This window comes from Phyllostomus discolor, chromosome 11 (assembly GCF_004126475.2).
Source record: "Phyllostomus discolor isolate MPI-MPIP mPhyDis1 chromosome 11, mPhyDis1.pri.v3, whole genome shotgun sequence".
Classification (NCBI taxonomy): Eukaryota; Metazoa; Chordata; class Mammalia; order Chiroptera; family Phyllostomidae; genus Phyllostomus; species Phyllostomus discolor.
The window spans coordinates 94,941,571-94,958,908 of NC_040913.2; the positions used below are offsets into that span (position 1 = coordinate 94,941,571).

The following is a 17,338-nucleotide window of genomic DNA, read 5'->3' on the forward strand; positions in this document are numbered from 1 at the left end:
GGCGAGGAGCGTGACCGTCCTCACTGACTCCCCTGTGCCCGCTCCTCCTGAAGGTAAAAGCTCCGAAGGGACTTGGGGCTGGCACTGGCCGGCGCAGCTGCCCCGCTCCCTCCGCACCGGTCCCTCGGCCGTTTGGAACCCAGCCTGGGTGGGAGCCGCCCCCACACCTCCAGCTCTGCCCGCTGAGCTGTGACTGCACCCCTCGCTGCTCTAACCCCCTGCGGGGTCCCAAACCGTATTCCCGACGGCCACACATGACAGAGGCGTCCGCGGGACCTCTGCAGGTGCTTCAAACCCGAGCGCCCTGTGGCAAACACTCCATTCGAACCCTGCACATGGAGCTGAATGATGAGTGTTTGGGATTGACCTGCAAACGACCTGCTGCCATGGAGACGACCCCAGACCACGGCCCCTGGCCCCCAAAGTGAATGCCACTGACGTGCAGCAGGGAACCAGGTCCCGTGGTCCAGCTCACAGCCGCGAGGTGTGGCCGGTGGTGGGCCCGAGTCATGCCCAGCGGCCCCACAGCGGCCAGCAGGCACCGCCCACGGGGCCCTCCACCACCGCTGTCCCCAGGCTCAGGGAGCCCCTGTCACGGTTGGAACCCAAGAGAGTCAGAAGTTCACGGGCACGCGGCGACTGTCTCGTGCTGTGTTTGCAAACATGTAGACACGAGCCCCACGGGATACAGGGAAACACTTAAAATCTCTCCACCCTCGTTTTCACGTGCAAATCAGTTCACAGTTGCTCCGCTCTCACCGTCGGGGGAGACAGAGCCCATCTGAAAAACTCAAACAGCCCCGCACGCCTCGCCCGCCGGCGGGCTCGCTATTTCGCGGCCACCGCAATGTGCACGGGTGCCACCGTCCCGCCGCGTCGCGGCAGAACCAGCTCCTTCCTGGAAAGCCCAGTCGCCCTGAGCGGCCGAGTGGCTGCTTCCCGACAGACGGAGACAGACGCTGGGAGGAGGCCAGCGCAGACGTGGGACCCCGGCCGGGGCGCAGCCCACGCGAGGGGGTTCATGGGGCTCACCTGCCTCAGCCTCCTTCTCCCAAACGAGACCTTTCCGAGGGACGCCGCTGATAGCTGGGACTGGCTGGCGGGCCGCCGAGGCCGAGCGGCTCCCGCTTCCCCGCGGCTCACCTCCCGTCCCCGGGCAGTGACAGCCGTCGCCTGCGTCCAGTTCACGGGAGGTGTCTCCGGCGTGCCGGCAGCCCTGGTGACGCGGGAACGCACTCGGGTCTCGAGACACGCCGCTTGCGCGCGTGGCGTCCGCACCCACGACCCCAGGTCCCCACCCACCGACTCCCCAGAGGAAAACCACCGACGAGATCTCTGAGGCCTAGAGAGGAGCGCCACCCAAACAGCCTGCCAGCCAACGTTGGTCCAGAAAAGAGCCCGCCACGGTGGCGTGCTTGCGGAGAAGGCCCCCCGCCCTAAAAATGGGTCTAAGCCACGCGGCACGAGGCCCGTTCAGGGCTGCGGGTGCCCAGCGTCCGGTGTCCCCACCCGGCCTGGCCGCAGCCGGTTCAGGTGCCACGGAGCCAGTTTCCACGGAGACCAGGTGCCCTGGCCTGTCAAGGAACCTCTCAGGGGTGGGTGTGGAGCAGGAGGGACTGGGGTGCCACCCCAGCAGCCATCCCAGGAGGCTGGTGCTGGGTTCACCAGAGACCCTGACGCCCATCCCCAAGTCCCCGCTGCAAGTCCTCCTGCACGGGGCCCCCACGTCCCCCCTCACCCACCTGTGGGTCCCCAGCGGCCCCCCAGGGAGGGGGCAGCCAGAGGCACGTGCAGGCCCCACGTCCGACAAGCACAGGGGGAGCTCGGGGTCGGGGCTGAGTGTCTCGGAGCGGAGAGGCGTGTGCACGTGCGTGTGTGTGTGTGTGTGTGTATGCGTGCGCAAGCGTGCACATTTGTGCCGTGTCTGTGTGGACGGCTCCCGGGCTGTGTTCCTCCTGCACGGCAGACATGCGTGGAGGAGGACTCCCTGCCCAGCGCAGGGATTTCCTGGGAGACCGGCAGCACCACGGCAGCCCGCAGCGTCGCCCCGCAGTGCACCCGCTCTGCGTGCGCCCCCCAAAGTCGTCGCTCTCCCCAGCGGCGGGGGGAGCAAGGGAAGGGTCGCCACCACGCTGGCCGAGGGGAAGGGGCCCCATCTGACCCCCACGCCGCGTCTGCCCTGTGCGTTCACCCCGCAACGACGATGACCCCCCCGCCCTGGAAACGGGTCCCTCCCCAGAGGAGCAGCTGCGAGGTGCGAGCGCGCCGAGTGCCTCGGGTTAAAACATCGGAAATCGAATGAGCAACCGAACAGAAGCCACGATTTGCCCCCAGCCCAAGCTGATTTTTGAAATTGCGGTGGAACATGCACGACGTGCAGTCCCTACAACACCAGCGAGGTGAAACCAGACGCCCCTCACGCCCACCAGAGCCCGCCCGCCCCCGAACGAGGGAGCCCCACCCACCGCGACTGCGTCTGGAGAAACTGCCCCTGGTGTCCCAGGTGACCGGGCGGCCCTGGGTGCGTCAGACGAGCTTGTGTGGTAGAAACTGGGATTCCCAGCCCCTCCTTTCTGGGCCAACTTGCACTTCTCACAGCTGCAACCCAGCCCAACCTTCCCTCCGCACGTTTGACTCAACGTCTTCCCTTTTCCGCCCCTCATGTCCCAGCCTCGGCCCCCCCCCCCGACAGCTGACGTCAAGTGAGACACCCCAAACGTAAAGCGTGTTTGGGGACACTGCCCACACATGTCCTGGGCGGGCAGGTCTCGGCGGAGGCGGCGCACCCGGTCCCAGAAGGTGAGCGCCCGCATCCTTGTGAACAGCAAATAAAGTGTCTCCATTTGTCAATATTTCCCGTTAACTTGGAACTTCTTACAAAAGAAACCGTCTAAAAATAGAGAGGGACTCATTTCAATATTTAAACTCCACTCAGGTTCCCAGAGAACAGCACGTAACGTCTAATTAACTGTGTCATTATTTCGGGTGCTCGGCAGACTCGGAGCGGTGACTCAGCCGAAAGGCCGGAAGGCTCGCTCTCCCTGCGAACCACGCTCTCCCTCCTGGCACCCATGGGCGACGGGCGCAGTCCAAGGGGTCTTTGTTTACTTGCCTGTGCGCTGTTCGTTTCTTTCCGGCACCGACCGAAACTTTCGGGAAATAGGAAGAGGCTCAGAAACGGGAGCAGCTCTGAGCAAACTTCCCTGCCAGCAGCGAATGTGCTGACAGTCACGGCCGAGAAATAACCGGCGAAGGAACCGTTCTACGGACTTTCTGAAACAGTGATGTCAGGGTGTCCTCCGTCCACCTTCGTGAGTTAGAAGCACGGAGGACGTCACCTCCCGCAAACCTCCGTGCCGCGTGGCGGAAGATGCAGCACAAACCGCCACCGCGGCAGCCGGGCCCGGGGCGAAGGCGCCGGCGGGGAAGGTGGAGAAAACCCCGACCAGCCCCTCCCGACGGCCACGGAGGAGCCCACGACGCCTCAGCTCCTGACGGCCGGGGGCACCGCGAGAAGCCGGTCAGTCCCCTCCATCTGACCCCACCGGGGGGTCCTGGCGCCCAGACCCCCGGGTCCCGGAATGACCGCTGCAGAAGGAGACACACACTCCAGCTCTCCCTGGGACTCACTGTTTCTCGGGTGGAAACCCCACGGGGGGGGGTGGAGTGAAGGCGCCGGCCCACAGGCCGCAGGCGCCAGACTGGTTCCTCTTAAGACAAAGTTCCCTGTTTCTCCATTTTGGTTTTTTACTTTTGCCCCCTCCACCGAGTCCCCTTGAACACAGTAGAAACCGCAGCCAACCATCAGTGACAGCCTCCGGCCGCATGCAGTGACCTGTGGTGACCTGTGGTGACAGGTGACGCTGGCCCAGCCCCAACTCAGGACGCTGCCAAGCCTCACTGAGATCCTGAGGGTTTGCGACGCGACATTGCGTCCCTGTCCTGACCGCAGGGGAACCTGGGGGGGCCACAGACACCCAGTGCGCTCCGGCTGGCCAGTGAAGGCCCTTTCCCCTAACAAATCAGGATGATCGACCACGACAGAAAAACAGCTTTGAAACGAAGGTATTTGACCTCATGAGACAATCAGTTTCCCTTTAAATAAACCCAAGACGACAACCACGCGAACCAGCGGCCTTTGTCCGATGAACTCGGGTCTCCGAGCTCAGCCCGCACTCGCTGTCGAGTGGACCAGCCTCGCTCGCTGGCCCCGGGGACGCGCGACCGGCACAGAACCAGCGCTGGACGACCCAGCCGCCCGCGCCCCGGGCCGCAGCGCCTGCTCTCGCAGGACTCGGGGGAGGGGCGGCGTGCTCACCTGTGTTCCTGTCGGGGGAGAGGCAGCAGTGCTTCTGCAGGATGCCGGGCAGGACCTGCACCAACACAAAACACAGGTGGTTACGCCCGGGCCCGGCGCGCACCCCCACGTCTCCACGCCCGCGAGCCAGGACCCCCGGCAGCCCCAGCGCGAACCGAAAACCCTGCGACGTGCATCCCCTGTCGGCGGTCGGCCAGGTGCGCGGCTGATGGCACGAGAGCTCTGCCCTGGTCCCCCGGGAGCCTTGCGGGCCAGCATGGCAGGGACACCCCCTGGCAAATGGGCCCACGGGTGGCTGTGACGGCCTCGGGAGACAGAGTGTAGTGACCATGGGCCCGGGCTGAGTGCGAGAGGCACGGTGGGTGTGCTTCTGTCCTCGTCACTAACCAACCGCTGCCTCCTCCACTGGGGCAACCCTGAGCCCGAGTTCCCCCGGCCCTGGGCCGGAGGCGACCGCCCAGCTGCACGCTGACCAGCTTCACACTGACCAGCACGGCCTCCGACCGACCCCCGCTCCTTCCAGAAACCGGAGAGCTGGCCTCCACCCGCCCTGCCCCACCCCCCAGGCCGGAGCGGGTCCTCGTCTGTGAGAAACACACATGACCGAGAGAAAACCTCGCCCCCAGAGGCCTCCCGGCTCAGCCCTGTGGGGCGGGTCCCCGCGCCGAGCCCCCACTGGTTCGCCGCAGACACTGCCTGTGTGTTTCCAATGTCACGCGTGTAGTGGAGACTCCCCGCTGGGGACGGCCGCAGTCAGAGGGGCCCCACGGGGACAGACACCCAGGCCAACAGGCGGGAGGACAAGAGGAGAAGAAACGGACACCCGACAGGGAAGGAAAACATTCTGAAATAAATGATGACACTGTTTCAGAAAGAGCCGGTATTTCACCCACAGCTCAGGAAGAGGATGTTTTGGTTATAAAAGGAAAACTGATAAAGAAGAAAGCTTTGGGGAATCACAAACAGGGGAACAGAACTTAACAGAACAAAGAGTTGGAAATGAATTCAAGGAAATATCCCAGGAAGCAGATGAAAACCACAGAGGTGGGGGGGGGCAGGGGGGACTTAGCGTTCCTTTGCCGCCCCGGGTTACTCTGGGCGACCAGTGAGGGTCCGAGGAAAACACCCACAGACCGAAGGGCACACGGGGCCACACGAACACGGAGTCCCGTGCCCGAGGGGCGGGACGTCTGCTCCCGTCGGCCGCCGGGCAGCCAGCACCACCTGGACCCGACAACCGGCCTCCACGCGCTCCCGTGGAAATTCCGGCTCCAACAGGGTTTCCGACGTGACCACAGGACGGGGCGCTGAGCTGAGAGGTCCGGGAGCCCTGCTGCGGGCGCTCTGAGAGCACACGTGGCCCCCGGCGCCAGCTGCCAGGGAGAGGAAACTCTCTCAGACACTCGAGGAGCAGAGCCCACGCCTCCAGGAGGGCCCGCCCCCTTCCCGGTGCTGAGGCGGAGACGGCGGTGTCACCGACAAGACACCTGAGGCTGCAGTAGGGGGCCTTTTGGAGGGTGGGGGGGCGGTGCTCAGACCGGCTGGCAGGGTCCCAGCCTGGCGCCTGGGCTGCCAGACAGTGGGCACAGGGTGGGCCGCCGGGAGGAGGCCCACGTCCCCAGAGCAGAAGGCCCCGGGGCCGACCGTCGGAAGCAGAGCCAGGAAGGCGGCGAAGACGCTGGGAACTGATCCGGGCTGGTGTTCTGAGGAAGCAGTTGATGATGAGTGACACGTGTGTGTGACAGGAGAGAGGCCAGGGCCCGTGAGCTCCCTGTGGTGCGCCCCTCTTGTCGGCTGCTGACTGGTCCCAACTCCGGGTGCGGCTGAGCTGAGTGTGCGGGCCCCAGGGTGCTGGGGGCTGAGGGGACGCGGGGGGGCGGGACTGGGGGGGCAGGCTGAGGACGGGCAGAGGGGGCCTCTGAGCAGCAGGGCGGGCAGGGGGCCAGGGGCTGACCCTGCCGTCTGCCGAAGCCTCTTCGAGCCACTTCCCTTTTCTGAGTACAGACGTGTGCGGATCACATGTGTGCGGATCACATGTGTGCAGATTACACGGAATGGAAACTGACTCATGCGGTAATGCATGGTGCGTCGGCACAATCGCTCTTACAACCGTGAGGAGGCAGAACTGAAACGTGCCAAGAATCTTTAAAAGGAGCAAGACAGCCGTTTGGAAGGAAAGTGTCTCCCCCCGATGTCTCTGCGGCTTCCTCGTCCCAGTGCAGACGTGTCTGCAGACTCACGGTCTGGACCCCCTACTCAGAAGGCATGCCCGGCCACCCCGGGAACAGCAGCTCTGGGCAGGGAGCTGGACACCACCCCAGCCCCCCGCTCCGGTCACAGAGGGCCACAGCACCAGCAGGTGAGGATGAGGCAGAGGCACCGATTTAAACCCCGGCTATGGAGCCGGGGTGCAGCAGGACAGCTGGACAGATCGGCGAGCAGACTGGGGACCCCGGACACGCACCCACATACATGCGGTCCACGGTCACTGGCCACGGAGCAAAGGTAGCCCCTTGGGGGAAGGGCAGTCCCTTCAACGCTAGGTGCCGGGACGACGTGCAAAAACTCGAATCGCACACTCAGGTCACAGACCGCAGGGAAAACCACAAAACACTGTATCACCCTGTCAGGTGACACGTGGCCACGAGAAACCCACACGGCCTTGGTGTGGCGATGACGTCTCAGGTACACGACCAAACACATGACCCACGAAAGACATCGGTCGGCCAGACTCCGTCAAAATTGAAACTCTCAACTCCGCAAACGGCGACGTCAAGAGGAGGGGAAGACAAGACAAGGAAGGGATTATTTACAAAACACACATCTGACGAAGGACTCTTAAACCTCAACAATAAAGAGAAAGCAACTAGTTCCATTTAAAAAATGGGCCAAAGACGGTGCCAGACGCTCCACCAAAGAAGACGGGAGCACCTGAAGGTGTCCAGCCTCATGCGTCACCAGGGAAACACAAACGAAAACCACAGTGAGGCCACGACACCCCCATTGGGACGACCGACACCCAGCACTGACCACACCCTGGGAGGGAGGACGAGGAGCGGCAGGACTCACACCCGGTCCCGGCGGGAGCGCAGATGGGCAGCCGGCTGGGAAGGCCGCTGGCGGTTCTCACAAACTAACCCTCGTCTTACCGTAGGGCCCAGCAGACAGGCCTTGCAGTGAAATGAGGTGAGAACCACGTCCACACAGAGACCCGCACACGGGTGTGCACAGCAGCTCCGCCCAGAGCGGCCACAGCTCGGACACAACCAGACGCCCGTCAGTGGGTGCCAGACAGACAAACCGCGGTCCCTCCAGACAGCGGGACGGTGTCGGCTCTGAAAACAGAGCAGCTCTGGAGCCGGGAAGAGACGTGGAGGAACCTGACACGCGTGTGACCGAGTGAAGGAGCCCGTCTGGAAAGGCCACACGCCGTGTGGGTCCAGCCCCGGGACGTCCTGGAGAAGGCGAGGCTGTGGGGACAGGGACAGGTCGGGGGCTCCCCTGGGGGTGGGGAGAAACGGACTGTTCACAGCATGGAGCATGGAGCTCGCCACATCATAGCATGCTGCTGGTCTGATGCCACGGTGGTGGTGGGGGGGCACGTGTCGCCGTGCACTGGCCCCAGCCCACAGCACGCACAGCGGCCGGAGTGGCCCCGAGGTCCCCTGGGGGCTCTGGGGATGCTGACATGGGGGGGACCACTCGTCGGGGAGCCTGACCTGCGACCCTGCCAGGTCCCCCAGAGGAAGCCGCACGCCCCAGGTCTGAGCGTGGGCAGGGAGCCACGCGTGCCCGCCGGCTGCACAGGGACGGCTCGCACGGGACGGGCCAGCACACACCCGCAGTCCCAGGCGTCATCCCGTCACAAACGGGTCACGGCCGAGAAGACTGACCAACGCTCCCGTTCCTACGGAAGGACCCTCAACTCAGCTTCACGGAAGGTGGGCCGGAGCGGAGCAGCAGCAAGCCCTGCCCGGCCCACGGAGCCTGCAGGCCGGCCGTGCGTGGACACCCGCATCTCCGGCTCGTCCACGCCGCCGCGGGCCGGGCGGCCTGCTCCGCGTCAGACTGCGGGAGAGCTCCAGCCCTGCCTGACGAGACGCCGGACTTGCCAGACGCTTTTCCCGCAGCTGTCCACAGGACCCGGAGGCTTCTTCCTCCTTCTCTGGCTGCTGATGGCACAGACCCGTCAGCTGGTTTTCAAGGGCTGGAAACTAATTTTCAAAGCCCGTCCTCGTGTTCCTGGATGAAACCTCGACCACCAACAGCCACCGTGTCCTCGCTCCGCGGCTGCCTCTCCGTCCCCGAGCACGCGGAGCCCGGCCTTCCTCCCCGGCCCCAGTGCTCTCCCGCGACCTCCGCGGCGCTCAGCCGACAGACGCTGTGCGACCCTCCCTGGCTGAGACCGTCCTGGCGGCCCCTCACTGTGCCGCACGCATCCTGCCCCTGGCCGCCCGGGCCCGCCCCCGGCCACGCACATCCCGCAAACCCCTCCGGAGTCCGGGCCAGGCCACAGCGCGGCATCTGGCGCTGGGCGTGCAGGACACGCGTGTGCGGCGGGGAAGCCCGTCCCGGGGAGCGGAGGCCTCACAGGGAAGAAGAGAGAACACTCGGCCCGGGCCCTGTGGGCCGGAGGCGCCCCCGCCGCTGACGTCCGAACCGCAGCCCCGGAGCTCGAGACCTTGTCTGGAGGCTCGGCCTTCACAGAGGTGGTCGCGTCAAAATGAGACCGTGTGTACGGGGGGAGGGGGGGCTCTGCCAGTGCTGGCGGCCGTCCCAGTAGAAAGGGGGGGCCTGGGCACAGACAGGTGGGCGCAGGGGCCGAGAGACATCAGGGACTGAGCAAAGACGGCCCAGCCCGTACAAGCGGGGGCCGGAGCCCACCCTGCTGATGCCTCGGCCGGGGCCGTCCGGCCTCCAGGGCTGTGGGGCGGGCAGCGAGTCTGCGGGACTGACAGGTGACCGGCGCGCCGGACACGCATGTCAGCCACCCGGTCCGCGAAGCGCTGTGCGGCGAGCCCCCAGACCCGCTGGGAGGCCCTGGGAGGGAAGACCCCGCCGGCGTGGGCGGGCAGCAGCTCCTCCCCCGACACGCGGCGTCTGCCAGTGCCCCCGCCGAGCAGGGTTCTAGACGCCCCTCCCTCATGGGCGGCCCCGGGACCCTGTGCTGCTGACACACAGGACACGAGAGTGGGTCCAGCACACGGATCACGGGCGGGAGTGGACAGAGGCCACGGGCAGCCGCGGGCGATCGGCTGTGTCCGCTGGGAAGTTAACTCGCGCCGCGGCTGGGTCTCCGAGAGGGTTCTCCTCGGGGGCGCTCCCCATGCCCGGGGGCGCTGGCAGCCTGGATTCATGTCCCCGAGGAAGGACAATAAGCCCGAGTCCCGGACACGTGTGCTGACAGCCCGGCAGGGTCAGGGGTTACAAATGAAAACACAAACACGATGCAAAATGGAACCCCCAGCCTGGAGCACGGTTAGAAGCTTCCTCGCTCATCTTCCTCCACGTGCCGACAGGGGCTGCCCAGACAGACAAGCAACCACCGTTTTCTCAAAGCAGAGAGGACGTCACACAAAGTGTCTTCGGAAGGATGCAATTGAAACGCCAAGAAGAATATAACTAGGCAACTACTTGTTATTGGTTTTCACACATAGAAACGACAGGCAGGTGGGAAGATGTCGCTGCTCTGGGAAGCACTAATCTGTTCAGAAAGTGTGGTTATGTTTTTTGGGTTACCTTCAAAAGCAAAAAGTGACTGGAAGTCTGGGTGCAACAGGCAGACCCCGAGGAAGCCGGACTCCGAGGGCCACTTGCACTCAGCAGTCCAGCAGGTGGCAACTGTCACAAGGTTTGTTCCAGGATGACGGAGTGGCCAAATCTCCGAAAGGAAGAGCCAGTCCCATCTCCTAGGAGACGAGCCTCTAAACGGCCGTCCTGTTTACCAAGGACGTTTTAAGGGAACAGGCACACAGAGCAGGTCGGTGTGCCACAGACACAGGGCCCGCAAACCTGTGCCTGAGAGGACGCCCCACTCCCGGACTCTCCAGGATTCTGGAACCGCATGAGAACAGGGGCCGAGGCTCCGGCCGCACAAAACCCAGAGCCCAGCTCTCCAGAGGGGGCCGGCCAAGCGGCGGTGGCTCCTGTCTGAACCGAACCGCGGGGTCGATGGAAGTGGCCCGACCGGACCAGGCGCCGCCCCCAGTCCCGCGGGGCGTGCACCGTCCCTGAAATCCGAATGCTGGAAAGGTCGCAGAAGTGAAAACTCCAGAACCATGACAATGCACAAAACTGGAGAACGCAGAGGGAGAAAGAGATGACGGTGGGGGGAGGGGGGGGAGACAGAGGTCGGTTTACGGTTGTCCGCAGGGACGATAACACAGCGATTCGTGGGTAATCAGTAATGCAGGAACGCACTCTGTTCCACGTGCTCACCCCGTTAGCCCCCTTCATTCTTTACGTGGGTCATACAAGTGGAGCGTTTCACAGTATCTCACGACAGCAGGGTGTTACCAGGGCCGTGATCGCTGCGGTGTTCTTGCCTGTGTCTGTCAGTAACCTCAGAGCTCCGAGCCTAAGAAAACCCACTGTGTGAAATCAGGGAATTAAATTAAATGCCCGAACACTTTTTAAGTCGGTATGTAAGTGGTTAGGGAACCTTTGGTCACGAAACCCACGACACGGTAATTAGCCGTGCAGGCGGCGTGCACGTGTGTGGGGAAGGTTCGCTGCTAGAGGCTCCGAGGAGGACGATTATTCCACGAAGACACAGCCTCCGCTGAGGGTGAGCAGAAGACGGACCGAGGGAACACCCCCCCCCAAACAAAACGAGGACCCTCGAAGCACCGTGAGGCCGCACTTCCCGATCCGCCGTCGGCACCCGCACGTGGGTCCTGGGTTCGAGCGCCGACGTGCCAGCACTGGCCCAAGGGGACGTCTCAAAGTGGGGGTCCCGGGAGCCGGGGGGACAGGTGAGGTGCCGGTCTCCCCAGGACTGGCGCACAGACCCGGCCCCCCAGGGGTGGCGCGGGAGACGCCTTTCCAGGGGGGTCTGGAGGGCGGACGCGTCCCGGCTGGAGCTCAGGGGAAGCCCCGTCCAGACCCGCTCCGCCGTGTGTGTCTGTCCCGCTCTGTCCCGCTTGGAACTCTAACGTCCAGGCGCTGACTCGGTTACGAGGCAGACAGGGGCGGGCGCCGGGGCACCGGCCGAGGGCACGGGCCAGCCTGTGGGGTGCCCCCACCTGCACACGGGGGCACACTCAGAGCAGGTCCCGCAGGGGAGCCCTTTGAGGCACGCGGTGAGACCCTCAGAGTGCTGCCAGGGGGCTCGTCCAGGACGCTGGGTCGATTCGGTCCCCAGCCTGGGCAGCGGCCACCACCTGGGACACTGACCCCCAGGTTCCCGAGGTCCCAGCCCACAACCCGAGTCACAACCACCAACAGGCGACCCCTCCACCCACAGAAGCCACCCCAGGTGCTCGCTGCCACGCCTCACCCTGCGGCCACCGGCTCCCCTGGCACAGTGACCACTGGACCACGGAAGGGAGCAGGAGAAGACGGCCTACCTGAGCGGTCCCCATGCTGGCCGAGGGCGCGGGCCGAGGGCGCGGGCCGAGGGCGGTCACTGGTGGCCACTGGGACGCGGGCAGCTACGGCCGAGCCTCAGACCAGGGAAAGGCCTAGGACAGGGAACAAACAGAAATGGGGAAAAGATGACTTTATTTTTTAAAAGATTTTATTCATTTATTTTTAAAGAGAAGGGGAGGGAGGGAGAAAGAGAGGGAGAGACACATCAGTGTGTGGTTGCCTCTCACTTGCCCCCTGCTGGGGACCTGGCCACAACCCAGGCGTGTGCCCTGACTGGGAATCGAACTGGTAACCATTTGGTTTGCAGGCCTGCACTCAATCCACTGAGCTACACCAGCCGGAGCAGAAGCAGGTGATCTTTAAGAAGGGCCAACAACCTCCCTCAGGGGAAGACACAAATGTGCACAGAAAACATGGCCCTGGGCGACAGTTAAATCCATCGAGGGCGGCGATGTGCCTCGGGGTCTGGACCTGGTGGGTAACGCCACGCACGCCGTGGAAAACACCTCAGAATAGGGGCCCCGGCCTCACAGTGTGCGACCCGATAGAAACAATGAAACACCCTGAATCGAGGCCGGGACCCCTCGTGGAGCCTGGCGGATGCCCTGTGTGTGACCAGAGGCCAGCTCTGCAGAGGACGGGGCAGAGGGCCCGAGTCACAGGAGGGCAGTCGCAGGAGCTAATGACTGGTCGAGGCTGCACCTGGAGAAAACTGACTGTGGCTTAAAAAAAAAAGAGGCCGTAGTCGGACACTTCGATAAACCATGAAATCCACGGCCCCTTTTGGTCACCGTGTGTGAGTGCCAGACATCCCCGCCGCCCCCTCCCCGGGACGAGGGGGATGGGCGGGAACACGGGGGTTTGGACAGACTCGTCTGCAGCATCGTGCTGGGAGCTGCCCCCCTCCATCCCCACCGCCACCATGTCCTTGAGCCGTGGCGGCAGGCAGCACGCCCCATGCGTGGCACTCCGGAGCTCCAGCCGGGCTACACGGATGCTCGCCGAGGTGGGAAGGGCAGCGTGCTCCGCCCCACATCCTGAACTCTTGCCTTCCCGCCCCAGTCTCTGCCCGCGCGCCGGTGTGACCCCCTGTCACTCGGCGCCACCTGTGCACTCTCCCCCTGCTTCCTGGGAAGTAGGGCGATCGCCTGGTTCTCGTTCGCACGAATGCGGTGGGCAAACGTGGGTTCTGATGAGATCCACGAGCTGGGAAGCAGGCGTGGTTTCTAGCGACCGGCGAGCGCAGGGCTGTGCGGCCGTCCCTCCAAACGGGGTGTTTGCGTCACGGCCAGACAGGCAGGCGGCTCCTTGGGCTCCGGCACGGGCCACGGCCAGACCTCCCCTCTCGGCCGGACGGAACTCCACCCCGAACACCCACCGTGGGCCCTGCCAGTCCCCCGCCGCCTGGCACTTGGGTTCCCCCTGGTTTCCCCGCTGCCGGCAGCTCTGCGTACATGCTGCTCCCTCCCGGCGGCCCCGCGGGCGGGCTCTAAGGCTGGGGCGACTGGGTCACGGACGCACAGACCCTCGGCCCCAACGGCCACCCAAACGTTTTGCCGATTTGCACACCACACATCATCAACTCCTGGGTTCTGCCTCTGGTGGAAAACGTTGCTCCCTGTGCTCATGGAGTTGATCCGGCTTTTGACGGGACTCCCGGTTGGTGCGTCTGCTCGACTGCCCCTCCCATCGTTTGGCCGGCCCCTCTGGGGATGAACTCCAAAGCCTGCTCCTGTGCGGGAGAGGGCGGCCCGTCCGGCGGCCCCGTCCAGATGCCGCTCTTACGTCTAAACGTGTGTCCCTAAGTGACACGCCTGCGTCCCGGGGCCCTGGAGACGTCCCGTGGGAGCGAGCGGGGCCCAGGTCACACGGTGAGATGGCCACCCGGGGTCCCACCCTCAGTGTCAGAGGTCATCGGGAAGCGACTGGACCAGGAAAGTCAGGACACCGGTCCAGAGCGGACCGCCCTGTTGAAAACAGGAACAAATCGGCTCCGAGAACAAAGGTTTTGGAAACCTGTGGTGCGGCACGTGATGCAAGAAAGATCTCAGAGAAACAACCGACAGCATAAGGAGGCTTCACGGGCAGGAGGCGCTCGGAGACCAGCAGGCGGCAGCGGGTGAAACCCGGTCGCCGGCTCTCGGCGCCGACAGCCTCTCGTCCGAGGTTTTCCCGCTCGCCGCAGCGCCCAGAGCCTGCAGCCGGCGTCGGCGTGCGCCCCGTAAGCTGCTCTGCATCGGGCTCAGCACCGTAACTAGCGGCTGAGAAGACAATGAACAGCACTTGGGTACAACGTGCACTTTGAGCAATATGAGACCGTCGAGTGTGGTGAGAGTCACTGACACCGGGGGACGTGAGGGCCAGTCTCAGGTCACAGACAGAGGCGTCCGGGTTGGCACGGGCGGGCGGCTGCACGAGGGCTCCTGCCCACAGCCCACCACCCGCCCGACGAACGGAGCAGGGACCCACCACCCCTCCCGGAAGGTCGGGTGGGCAGCAGAACAGCCCCGTCCGCGGCATCAGCTGCAGAGCGGAACACGGCCCATGCGTGCACAGGGACCACGGTGCTTCTGTCCTCTGCCAGGGCGCCGGCTGTCGATGGACGGCCACGCGGTCTCTCCACCGGGAGCAGAGGCTCACGTGAAGACAGCTCGATGTTTTACTGATTCCAGTCAAGTCGACACATGTGGTGAGACGAGTCCTAACTCACACCAGAAAGGAGGAATTTTGTCCGGGCCCTACACCTTCTCCCCAGCGTGACGGCACCAAGTAACCGCTTTCAAGCCGACGGGCTCCGGCTGCGGGAGAAGGGAACCGGAAGGGACCGACATACAGGGACGGCCACAGACATGCACAGACACGTGCAGACACGCAGACACAGACACACACACAGAGACACGTGCAGACACGCAGACACAGACACACACACAGAGACACGTGCAGACACACAGACGCAGACACACACAGACACACGCAGACACACGCAGACACGCACACTGCACGGCCCTGCGAGACACAACCCGCACACTCACTCTCGGCAAGCTCCTGCCGCCTGCCGCTTCCTCCAGAAGCGGGCGTGACCAGAAGGAGGGCGTGAAACCCAGTCCGAAGGTCAGCAGGCGCAGGTTCGAACGGGGAGAAAGCGCCTCGAGTGCACACGGTCGAGTGTGAGCCGCTCCGTGCACTTTGATTACAGGTGTTTCCATAGTAACCGGTGGCGGTGGGCCACGTGGTATGGTCGGCGCTGCTCACGAAACAGGAGGAGAAACCCTAATTGGATGTGAAGGGCCCCTCACGGCTCCGCATTAGGTGCAGATGTTATTACTGTGCAAATGAGTTACTTCTCTCCAAGAGGCGTTGTCACCGTGCTGTGCAAGACGGAGGGCTGGCCAAGTGTCTAGAGCACAGGGCAGGGCGGGTCCCCAGCTGGCAGGTCACTGCACACGGCCGGTGTGCCCTGCTGGGAGGAGGCCCCTGCCTGTCCTCCATGGACACGCCCGGATCCACGCTGGGCGAGTCCCCCGGGCAGCCCCTGAGGCTCTCAGTGGGGTGGAAGGGGCCCTGTCCCCAGACCCACTGGCTGCCACAGTGCCCTTCCCAGGTGAAGCGCCCACCCGGGCCCCAGTGCTGGCGGCCCCCAACTTCACAAGGGCCAGTGTCGGCGTGTCCTCTGGTGAGGAGCTCCCTGGAGAAGGCGGGAGTCTAACGGGACATGAAAATGCGGTGTCAGCAGCTGAGGAAGAGAAAGCATGGCAGCTGCAATGACATGTCCCCAGCAAAGACTGTGACCTAGCTGTCCACACAGCTCCCCGGAGCCAGGGCCACCCCCTGCCGAGTGTGGGGGGACAGGAGAGAGACGGGGAGGCCAGCCGTCCTTCCTCGAGTCCCCGTGACAGAGACACGGCCGGGACGGGCTCAGGGGAGGTGTCACGAAGGGAGAAGACGAATCGTGACAGCGGCGTTTCCTGGGGGGCACAGCCTCGCACTGGGAAGCTGGCAGCAGCCGGAGCCTCAGAGGGGGCGAGCGGTGACCTGAGCTCCCCTGCCCGACGAGCTGCGTCCTTCCCGAGGGCGTGAGCTGCCTCACAGTGACAATGTGACACCGAAGTGTCCGGCATCTTGAGGGATGAGAACGACACAAGCAACGCGATGCCTTCGCACGGCCTTGGGGGGGCGCCTCCGGGCAGAGCGGGGCTCCTGCCCCATGTTCGCGTCCCCAGAGGACCACAGCCGGGGAGTTGCAGGAGACAGGACAACCCCAGCACACCGGCCCTTCCCTCTGTCACCCGCCTCCTCGCTGACGAGACGCAGAGCAGAGTGACACTGGCGGACCAGCCACCGAGGGAGGAGACTTCCCGCGCAGGGTCCACAGGGAGCTCGGGGCCGGCGGGACCCCCTCTGCCGCGTCTGTGCCGCTGCCGGAGCTCACTGAGTATCTCCTGTCCGTCCCTCCCGCTGCAGGGGAGTGGTTCTCAGCAGCAGTGCACCGGAGAAGGAGGTGGCACTGGGGGTGTGACAGCAGCGACTGGGGAGGTCAAGGCAGCGTCTGCAGACGCGGGGACGGCTCCGTGGACACGTGGACACAGGGCCCTGACCACGATCTGGGGGAACGAGCAGGGCTTTGGGGCTCGGGCCGGGCTAGGAGAGAAGTGCAGAGGCCACGGGGCCTCCAGGGCAGGGAGGGTCCTGGGGGGGCAGAGGACAGGGAGGCCGGACCAGGTGTGCTCCTGGGGCACAGCTGCAGGATGGGGTTGGGGCCGGGAGTCTCCACAACCCCTCTGGAGGGGCCGAGGGTTTTCCCTAGGCAGCAGCGCTGGGCCAGGCCTGACCTCGGGGCAGCCGGTGAGTTAGGGAAGCCCCCGGGCCTCCCCCCTCCCCAAGCCCAGTCAGCGCCTGAAAGGATTCTTAGAGAGCAGCACAAGAGGACGAGAAAGAGACCAATCGGTTGCACAGAGATGCTCAGGGTTCCCCAGAGAGGCAGAGGTCAGCAGAGGTCAGCAGAGGCCGAGGGGAGGGGCGATCAACAGTCCCCCCCCCCGCCCCCCCAGACCCAGGCCACGCCCAGGAATGCTGGGGCAGGAAGTGGGGGCGAGCGCGACGGGTCCTCCGTCTCAGGGCGTGTGAGCGCCCACCTGCTGCAGAGACCCCGCCTCAGTTTGCGCATCGGAGCCGTGCGCGGAGTGGTACACGCCTGACCCCACACGCAGGTCCCCTGCTGGGCTGCCCGGGTTCAGCTCCACGCGGAAAGCCGGCCTCTTTCCAAGTCCTGTTCTCGGCAGTTTGCGCATGTGCGAGCGACGTTTGGGATGGCCCCCTGCCGGCCACGCTTCTCGGGGCAGTGACGTGCCCGAGCGTGGCTCCGCTCGGAGGCAGCTGCAGCGCGGCCAGCCGGCGCTCAGCGGCCCTGAACGCATCGCGCGCATCAAACGA

The 17,338-nt window shown here is 64.7% G+C and overlaps 1 protein-coding gene across 1 annotated transcript in view; it reads right to left on the reverse strand.

Annotated features, from left to right (window-relative positions):
* DLGAP2 (DLG associated protein 2) overlaps nt 1–17,322 on the reverse strand; it is a 152,828-nt gene extending 135,506 nt beyond the window's left edge. Inside the window, exons 1-4 of the mRNA XM_036011117.1 lie at nt 17,041–17,322; nt 15,523–15,610; nt 13,973–14,169; nt 4,319–4,373 (exon numbers count right to left, since the gene is read on the reverse strand). Of these exons, the coding sequence (XP_035867010.1) occupies nt 4,319–4,373; nt 13,973–14,169; nt 15,523–15,610; nt 17,041–17,322 (622 nt within the window). The remainder of the gene's footprint in view (nt 1–4,318; nt 4,374–13,972; nt 14,170–15,522; nt 15,611–17,040) is intronic.
* Nucleotides 17,323–17,338: the final 16 nt, after the last annotated feature.